Genomic DNA, 10,619 nt, shown 5'->3' on the forward strand with positions numbered 1-10,619 from the left:
AAGACTTATATGAGGCTACTTCTGCAATGATCTCCTTCCTACAGTTCCATGAACTAGTCTTTTCTCTCTTTCCTTCAAACCTAAACATAGTTATAAAGCAAACAAAATACTACATTTATATTTAGAGAAACTTGAAATAATTATGCAGTCACATAGCAGAGAGAGCCAAAGTCAACCTTTGGCTGTCTGAGTGAAATTTCATCAGAGTGCAGCATCCCACTCAAGGCAGTTATGCAGTTCTGGCTAAGATGTCAACTGCTGAGTAAAAAAATAAAAGGAATAACATGAACTGTCAAAAGTGCATTTCTTTAAATTAAGAATTACATTGTTGATCAAAACAGCTCTTGCACAAGGCGGATTTCTTGGCAGGGCTCTGCTGCTTTAAACGAAAATCGTCTTGGGTGTGTGCGAACTGGCTGGAATGTGAAAAGAGGAGTTAAATCAGCAGCCTGGCACTAGAGGCAGTGTCCAGATGTGAGAGAGCGCCTCTCTCAAATGCCCCTGCCCTTCCCCAGGGACACAGCAGTGACTCATTGAGAAATACCACACAATACCTGCAGGCCAATCTGCACATTAATGGGGTGCTGTGGTTTGGTTTGATTTGGTCTGTAAGTTTCCATAGGTTTGATTTCTAAATCTTGCACTTGGCAAATAGTGTTTTTCAAATTGTTGAGATATCCTCCCTGGTATACTTGCAGAAACCTTTTCACTTGAAACTAACTTACAATTTGTGCCCAGACTTTTTTCCTCCTGCGCTTTGTCTAATAGCAAACAGAAAAATATTCATACTATCCCAGAGAAAAGAGGCCAGTTCCTTCCTAATGGCATTCAGCCTCCTCCCAGTTCTTCAGTGGAAAAGCACTCAGTTATCCATTGTGCCACGAAGTGCCATTTGGGGTCTGAGTAGTAGAAAAGTGAGCAGGAGGTAAAGTGTGATACCCTCCTCTAAAGTATTGATGCAGTAGTACTTTATACTGCATCTGGCTTGCAGTCCCTGTGCAAATCTAAATGGAGAATGCTTATGACAGTGCAACTTTCTTGTTTTCCAAAGTCTAAGATTTACTATGTTATATAAAAAAACCAACAACAAAACCCCAGTTACCACAGCATGCTATAGGGAAAATAGCAGCAGAAAGCTGGCTTCCTTAGAGAAAACAGGAGTCCTGAAGGTTACATTATGTTTTGATTCCTTTGTGTAGCATAACTACAAATACCCAAATTCTGATGTTCTACTTTACCATGTAGAGAACTGGAGCTTAGTTCACACATTTTTTCCTTAAAATATTCTTGGGTACGTACATAGGCTGCAAACACAGTTAGATATGCATAGAAAGACAATTGCAAGTGCTTTTTGCAATGATGTTACACAAGCACCTAAAGTTTTCCTGTATTTTCAGTTTAACTTCCATTTCTTTTCCCAGGCAGCAACCCCATCATTTCTCCTTAACCAGAATGCCAGAGCATTTGGAAGTTAGCCAGCATCCCAGAGTTCAGTAGAACTAGTCACAACATGATCTTGCAAGGATAGTAACTTTATTTCCTACTAAAATGGCTGGAGTTCTGTCTATCAGATTGCACTCAGTTTTGATTACTGAGTTTTCACATTCTAATGAAAGTAATATGACCTTTATTTTGTCTTTTTTCTTGTCATATTTCCATGTGCAGCCACAGCTGTGTTAACTTCTTTCAGAAGTTGTTTGTAATTAAATTATTTTAAAGTTTACTTCCCAATTCTTTTACTGTGATACATATTCTTAGCTTTGAAAATAAATTTTAAAAATATTCTAATCACATCAAACAATCCTTTGTTACAAATACAGTCTGCAAAACTATCAAAAAATAATATTCTGTGGAACGTTGAACAGTTATTATCTGTACTGTTGCTTAAGTTGTTTTAAGACTTTATGTTTGTAATGTTACACTTTAAATTTAGATCTGTTACCTCTGAGAACTACGGTGTGAAGAAAATACTGAAAGTCAAACTCTGCACCCAAAGAGAGATTTGTAAATAACACGTATGGGATAACATTGTCCTTTTCTAATGATTAAAAACTGTCAAAAGTTATAACCCTTAGACACCCATGAAAGTAACTTAAAAGTTCATATCTGTTTCATAGCACCCAAAATTTTCAAGCATTCTACAGCGCAGCCTTAGTATCTCCCCTGGCATATTGCACTGTTCAGCAGCAGAAAGCCAAGAGCAGAAAGGTTAAGGTTGGTATGCTCAAGTGGACATTAGAAGTTGGTAGGAGAGCCAGAAATAGAATCCTGGTCTGGCTCTTTGCTGCAAATTTACCCAGCTGACCACCCCTCACTCACTTGGCTGGAAAAGTTTTGTGTTGTTCTCATACATAGGGACTCCACTTCTTGAGAAAATGTTTTTCTTGTTGAAATGCAAAACATATTATCCACAAAGGGAACTCTGCTTTACACTTCAGTTTGCTTTTAAAACATTTTTGATGAATGCCCTTATTGTGAATATTCAAAACAATGTCTTCTTGTCTACTTGTCATCTCTGTTATGCTGTCATAACCTGCTCTGTGTCCCACCATGTAAGTTTTGCAGGTGGCCTTTGCCCAGACAGATGTTTCCCAAAACACTCAAGAAACTTCCAGTGTGGTGACAGAAACACCACTGACATAAGCATAGATTTCATCAGGCATCTGCCATTCTCCCTGTCTGCAAATGTAATGCAGCTTACACAGAATTAATCACAAATCCCATCAAAGCAAGCTTCAAATGTTTTGTTGATGTAACTTTGTAGTTAGCACATTGAAATGTCTGTTCAGATCAAAACTGGAATTATTATAGAGGCTGTTCCAATGAATTCCTTGCCTTTCTGGCTTAAAAGGTAGGACAGTGCATTGGCTTCCAAATAGCATGTAGGGCAGTGCACAGGCTTCAGAGGAAAGCTTAAGATAAACCAGGGAGATGTGGTTGTCCTTTCACTGACATGTATTTTATTGCTGAAGGTTCAAACTCAAAACAACAGCCTCACTCTCAGCCTGTTGATTCTGCATTGTCTTGCATTGGTCTCTGAACTTCAGCCAGTGCCAGTGCTGCATGCACTGCTACAGTTACCTCAAACATATGGATTCCAGTTATTCTTAGAGCCTTCCTGAAGGCCATGTACTAAAGACAAATTTTAAGTTGATTTAAATCTTTTTTGTTTGTGTTTTGTTCATAGAAAGAAATCTATACCCAGTTTATAGCTATTGAAAACGTGTATATTGCTACTCCAGCCTTAGTATTACAGAGTTAGTGAGCTCTTAGGTTTTTTTTCCCAGGAAGAACAAAACCCCTCAAGTATTGTAAACTGTCTTAGTGTATGTGTTGTGTTTGATTCACAGAGGAGCTTTTAAAGTGATTTGCAGTATTAACTCTAACTGCTGCCATGCATGTTTGGTTACAGAATGGAGATGGCACCATTGACTTCAGAGAGTATGTGATTGGTTTGTCTATCCTTTGTAACCCAGCCAACACAGAGGAGACTATTCGGATGGCATTTCAGGTAAGTTCAATTTAGTGTAAATCTACAAACCTGACAAATCAACACTGACTGTAAGTCTGTTAGCTTTCAAATCATAAGTTTATAGCTTCAATCTGTTATGCAAATGTGAGTAATTCTCTTAAACCAATTGACATTTAGAGTGTGAAAGGGAGGGGAAGAATTCCAGGCACCATAGAGCAGAGTTTCAAAAGCCATCTAAAGGCACTAATGAATATGTAACTTGGCAGGCTAACTCCAAAAATGATTCAGCAGCACTTGTAGTTTTTTTTTGCCTGGGGTTTTTTTCTGCTGTGATTCTTCAATGTCACAATAGATGGAGTAATATCCTCTTGTGGGTCAAGCTTCACTAGAGTCATTGTTCTTAACGAAGAGGAGGAATAAAAAAAAATCAAGGGCTGTTCAGGACTGGCACATTGAAAACTGGGCTGCATCTAAGAGCTGCTGGCTTGTCCTCTGGTGTCCTGCTAGTACAGGCAGTAAAGGAGCAGTAGCTCCTTTCACATCTCAGGTACATGCAGACAATACATGACCGGGCATGCCCATGTTGTGAATCCTTGGCTTTTTTTTTAGTAGCTCTGACACAGATCCAGTTGTTTTACCCATTAATCTAGTCATATGAACTGTATTGAACAACATATTGAGATACCACTCATGTTCATTGTAAGCTGGATGCTTCCTAGTACTGATACATACTTGGGAAGTACCAGAGATTTTTTGGCAATCCATTATATCCGCTGGCTTCTTTTCAGATAAGCACTAGAGCTTTTCAAAGGTGATTTGTTAATTTTTGGGGATGTTTTATCCATGAAAAAGCAAGCCTAACAGCTGTTGTTGCTGTTCCATTGTGTTGTTTCCTAGACTATACTGTTCAGCATGTTAACAGGTGTGCTGATTATAAAATCAGTAATTTGGTTTAGTTTCCAGTTTCAGCACAAAACAACTCCTTTAGCTGGTAAAAGCCTGCTTCAGTCTAAAATGGAACTGTGGGTTCCTTTTGCTACTTGTTTTCTGTGCCACTAAATGTCTTTTATTTCAGAATGGCAAAGTTTGCCTGTATTTGCCAAGTATTTAAGAATTACAGCCATCCATCCCTTGTATTTCTCCAAGGGTGATTCATAGCAGATGGTTACTGTCACTGCACTGGGCAGGATGGGATGATCAGTGTACATCAACTGCCTGCATTCCAGGAACCAAAATTCCTTGTTAATTACAATTAATTCCTTAGTGAGTGATCAGTCACATACACTAAAATTTAGGTATGTCAGAGCATGAACTATGATAGCAAGTTTAATCTGACAGCAGATGTGCTATAACCTAACAAAAATGGCGACTAAAACTGAAGATGTTCCAGTATAGACTGGCTGAATCCAGTAGACTCTTAGCATAGCTCATGGTGACCATAAACATACATCTTTGTTTATGTTTTATCAGTGAACCTGTGCTGTGAGGTTTGTTTGTTTGTTTAGGCAGAATGCTCTATTCCCAGCTATAGCGTGGGCATTGCTCTGCAAAGTGTCTGCTTAGTCTTATTCCAGACTCTTCAAATCCCAGGCATTGTTCACAGAGCTGCTGAGTGCTAGAAAGGCACAATAAGTGGCTAATGTGCACAGAGGGTTCATAGGCAAAGTGATGCCAAAGTATTTCTGCACATTTTGTCTCTTCCAGCTCTTTGACACAGATGAGGATGGCACTATAACAGAAAATGAGTTTGCTTCTATCATTCAGTCAGCACTGAGGCTGCCTGAGCTTGATGTTTCTGCGCTCTTTAAAGAAATAGATGCAGATGAAACTGGGAAGGTCTCCTATGGTAAGTTACATCCTTTTGTTAGAAAGAATTCTCTCATAGTCATATTGACAGGGGGTTTCCTTTTTTGATTCCCTCAAATTCCCTGATGGTTCTCATACCTTGTTTCTGGGAAGAACTGTTGAAGCACAGACTTAGATACTTTGTGTCATATTCCTGTGTTTTCTTAGAGGGAACTCACTTGAGATCAGCTTCAGTAAAAGAAGTAGGCATTGAAATTTTCTTTGATTCTATTGCTGCATAATATCTATGTTTTTTAATGTTTTTCAGAGGAGTTCAAGAACTTTGCACTCAAGCATCCAGAATATGCTTCATTGTTTACTACATACATAGATCTACAGAGACACCAGTTAGGTATGTTTGAGGAGCATAGAACTGAGCCACCAGCCCTGATCTCAGAAACAACACCACTTGCAAGAAATAAAGTCTCTCCAGAAGGCAGTGAAGATAGCTCAACTACCTCTGACAAAAAGGATGACTGAGAAGAGTTAAAAAATTCAGCTCTTGAATTCTACAGAATTTTTTCCCCCAGCTGTTCATAAGCACAACCGATGTAGAGATGGAAGTTACAACTTAAAAAAAGTTTGGCTTTTTTTTGTTTGTTTGTTTGTTTTCATATCAGAAGGAGTTATTCCTGTTTGATTGTAAGGGAAAACCACTGTTCAGTCCTTAATGTCAGTATCACAGTACTGGGAATGTTGTTCAGTGTCTTCCAAATTCACGCTTCCACAGAAGTAACAGGTGTGCTTAGAGGGGTACGAGGCTCCAGCACTGCAGTGACCTCTCAGAACGGAGACTGAGGAGTCCGCTTGTCTCAAAACAAGTGGTATTTTTGGTGCTGCTCAATTCCTCTACATCCCCAACATCACTTAAGGGAAAAAAATTATGCTGGACTGTTATAATTTGCAATATCACTTAGCTATTCTCAGGTTTCTGAAACACACAAATGAGTAACAGGAAGCTGAGAATTTAAGATTTTGTTTTTTGGCTGTCCTTAGACTGCCCTTAACTACTTAGGGACCAGAAAGCCTAAGCTTCTGAACAAGACATGCTCGTTCATTGATGTTAACAAAAACCACTTTAGGCCTAAAGGCTGGTGGCAGATGGAAATGGCTGCACTTCTAACAACAGAAAACAAATTGGAATTCCATGATAGCAGCTTAACAGTCTAGAGGAAAATGCAGACAGTAAGACCTAAGAATTAATTGACTATTTCAAAATAAATACCATGTTGTTTACAGTAACAACTGTTCAGGATCACATTGGGAGGAGCATTTCAAACTTCAGCATATTTTTTTATTCTCGCAATTATCAACAGAGGAATGTGACCTTGTTCTGCAAAGCTCAAAAGGCAAATATGCTGTCCAACCATAGTTCTTGTACTTAGGATCTATCTAAAGCTGTCTCCTAAAAAACATATTTGCATTACTGTGCCATTACTCAGTGTTCTTGGGGCTTGGTTCAAAACCAAGCTCTTTCTAGTCAATTATTTGAATATATTTTGCCTCCGTCCTCTCTAGTGCACTGGAAATTGGGCCTTTACCTTTTTCCATCCTTTATCTGAATGCACTTTATGCAGTATTTAAAATATATAGCTATTTAGGCAAATACTTCTCAATAAAAACCTAGAAGGGATGAAATGAGAAGATATTTTCAAATTATAACTGAGATGAGCAAAGCCTAGACTGTCTAGTACCAATAATAACCAACTTTCAGCAGGTTTTCATATAGGAACTCTGCCTCTAAGTTATTGCTTGCAGTCTGGCCACAAGTTCATTGCCATGTTTTACTTTCTCTGTTTATAATTGTGCCTCTCCTGATGTTTCATGTGCTTAAAATAAATGTATATTTTTAAAAGATTTTACTTGAATATCTGAGTCTTTTTAGTACAGTAGGAAGAGTACTTTGTCTACCACAAGGGGCTGGGGGGAGTTTCCAGGAAATCATGCTTAAGACATCTTACCTTGGTAAACTCAGTGCAGCCTGAAATTGGCATTTTCAGTTCTTTGGATGGTGGCACCTTGCTTTATGGTAGGACTGGAAGAGCAGGACAGGACCAATACTCTTCCAAAGATTTACTTCTAGTGATTACCTTGACAAGAGGGATTATGATATAAAGGTGTGCAAATCCATGGAGAGAGAGAGAGCGCCATTTTTGATTGAAAATATGGTGTCACCATTTACATGTAAAATGAGTGACCTCAACCACAGCTGAGATATAACAATCATGGCTTTGAGTATTGTGAACATTAGGAGAGCATTTTCTCCCAGTTAGAGAAAGAGAAGCAGGAATACAGTTAACTGGAATTCATGTTAATTCTTAGCAAGGATGCTTTTACCTAGCATGTTAACCAATTTCTCAGCTTTTCAACCAGCACTAATCTCTTCAAAGATAACTTCTATTCCAACCAGTAAGGAAAAGATGTGTGGGCAAAGATGACAAAGGAAAGCACTTCAGGGTCTTGGGATGCAAAGGCTTCCCTGCACACACTCCTGCTGAATCCAGCCACATTCAGCACCAGGAGCACAGCAGGTTTGGAGCTTTTATAAAAATCTGCAAGTCACACAAGCCCTTTGCACTTACAGCTAAAAATATTATGTATATAAATCTACCTATCCCTGTAGTTAGAGGAAAGGCCACAAATGGGTTTGGTATGTAGCAGTGATTCAGCCATGCTCTGAAGAAAAATTAGCTAAATGCTAGAGATGCTAACTCAATATACACACATCTGCTGGGCGTGCAGGAAGGGAATACATTAATTTCTAGGCATCATCGTGCCTCAGGGAGCTTTTAAAAGGACCAAACTAAAAGCAGTCTGCAATAAACAGGCATTACATTAAGTGGTAGAGCAGGAACTAAACAGAAGGAGAAGGTCAAAAATACTAAACAGAAAATGGCTCTCAATCAGGCATTGAGGGATGACACCTTTCTGTCTCTGACTTCCTGAGGTGTAAATTCATAAGTCTACAGGCTGCTTTAGGATCATTGTGAGTCCTGCACTGCAGAAAGGATATTTGGCCCCATGGCACCATAGAAAACATAATTTATTGAGTGAGGATCTCTCTGTCTTGCTTTGACATGGATTTGATGATAAGTTCTTCACGTATACAAAAATAAGACACTGTAAAGTGTGCAGAAACTCCAGCAATCTTAACACCAGCAAGAATCAAACAAGGACAAGTCTATTACAAGAGGGAAACACAACTTATTCACAAGAATACAGGCTCATGGGATGCTGTGATTCATAACTATGTACATTGATAACTATGTACATTACAAATAAATTTCATTTACATTTTTAAATCTAGGCTCTTGTTTCTGAACACATGAAGGGCAATGGTGGGTCACATAGAAAAGTGAACCTTCTTTGTACACCCTGGAACAACAAAGACACAAATACTATATGTTTAAGGAGCTGAATTAATTGAGTGTCCACTGGCCACACCAGAGGTTGATTTCTGAGACAAAGATCTTTCAATCCAAGAAAATTAAAACTGTTTGTACTTCCTTTGCTACTTAGGCAGTGTTACTGCCTAAATAAGTGGAAACAGAGATGACGCATCCAGGTTTCATGTCAGGTTATACCTCTATGAGATCTGGCACTAAATGCCAAAACGACATAATTCCTGGCTGGTTGTTGTCCATCAGAACTATGAGGAGTAGTAACACTTGGATGGAAAGCATCTGAAAATGGCTCTCCTCACAGTCAATAACTGGGCAGCACCAATCAGGCACCAAACCATCTGTGACTGCTGCTCCTGAACTTTTGTGCTCATCTGCATCAGAACAAGTGAGGTGCCAAATCACATTCCACAATATTCCTGTGTTACATCCACTTCCTCATCAGCTTGCTCCATGGGGATGCAGAGGAGGCAAAGTTCTGTAATTCCTAAGTGGTTTACAGGGGAAACTGCACAGCAGCTGTGTGCTCTGCCCATTCTTCCCTTCTCAAGACCCCAGCAGAACCAAGAGCCCCAGGAGCCCAGCCAAGGGCTGTGTTGTGTGACAGCTCTATTGACCATTCATGGAAGAGCTGCAGAGGGTAAGGGCTGCTTGGCCATATCTGCCATCTCCCTTGCAATTCCATCTAAAACAAAGTATTCCCTGTGTATCACAAGTTTGAGAACCATTTGTCAAGACCTTTCTTCTCTGGTGGTCAGCCCAGCAGGGCCCTGTTCCTGGGTAATTCCTCAGGCACCATGCCAGTGCAAATAAATACACCATTCTGCCTGAGCAGGCTCCTCTTGCAGAGGTGCCAAGAGCTACTCAGAGCCTGTGGATGTGAAAAATCAGGGCCTGAATCTTAGAAACTAAATGTAAAAAACATCCCTACATATACAAACACACCCACACTGGACAGTGCTGTGAACTGTTTGACCACAGCCTTCAGCCAGGAATGCAGCCTGAGATTTCATGCTGAGAATTACACAATTTTCACTTTGGGAATGCCACAGGAGACATTCTAAGGAAAGGCTTGGGAGGTTGGTAGCTACACTCTGTGATTTGCTGGAAGGTTGGACTCTGGTCAGTGCCCTTTGGCTTACCTTTTCCCCTTCTGTTTCTTGAAACAGCCTACCTTTCTGTCCGCTTTCTCCCTCCACATTTCCACCTCAAACATAGCTACCACCATAAAAAGTTATATTACAAAATGATTAAAGTCAAATTTTAATATTAAAACATAGAAATTACCAAATCTGGTAGGATTCAGGGGCACATGCAGTATTCAGGTAGCTACTTTTACTGGTCTGCAGTAAGAGCAAACTTGTCAAAGGTTGCAAGGGATTTTAATGACATTGAATTAATTAATTTTAAATCTTTGCTCAATGAAATAACGTTTATTGGACTGACTAGCAGCAGGGAGACGTTTGTCAGCAGTGCTTAAGTTTGCAGACTCTCTGTTACTATACATAGCCAGAGAGGCAGAAAGTAAACATCTTATAGGATTAGCAGCTATGTTCATAGCTGAGATGAAATTTGAACATTTCATTAGTATAAGATTAATTCTGACATTTCATAAAGCCAAAATGCAAACAATAAAATGTGTCTGATATAAATACAGTATGCAGCACTCACTCAGATAAAGTTCAAGAAGCACAGCAGGTTTAGTGCCATGACAAAGGAAATACAGCAGGGTCATTTAAGGACCCAACTTCTGCTAAGCACTTCAGTGAATGCTTAATCCTGTAGATATCAGCCAGGTGCTTTGTGCTCAAATGCAGAAAACAATACTAATAATCAGAAAACAGGAAAACTTTCCAAGGCTAGTTATTGTAAGGATGCTGAGAACTGCATCACCATCATCA

General features: G+C 39.4%; 1 protein-coding gene across 1 annotated transcript in view; it reads left to right on the forward strand.

Moving 5' to 3' along the window:
* LPCAT2 (lysophosphatidylcholine acyltransferase 2) overlaps positions 1-7,152 on the forward strand; it is a 29,865-nt gene extending 22,713 nt beyond the window's left edge. The window contains exons 12-14 of the mRNA XM_058813318.1: positions 3,413-3,511; positions 5,177-5,318; positions 5,586-7,152. Of these exons, the coding sequence (XP_058669301.1) occupies positions 3,413-3,511; positions 5,177-5,318; positions 5,586-5,797 (453 nt within the window). The 3' untranslated portion in view covers positions 5,798-7,152. The remainder of the gene's footprint in view (positions 1-3,412; positions 3,512-5,176; positions 5,319-5,585) is intronic.
* The last annotated feature ends 3,467 nt before the right edge of the window (positions 7,153-10,619 follow it).

Source organism: Ammospiza caudacuta, chromosome 13 (genome assembly GCF_027887145.1).
Source record: "Ammospiza caudacuta isolate bAmmCau1 chromosome 13, bAmmCau1.pri, whole genome shotgun sequence".
Taxonomy (NCBI): Eukaryota; Metazoa; Chordata; class Aves; order Passeriformes; family Passerellidae; genus Ammospiza; species Ammospiza caudacuta.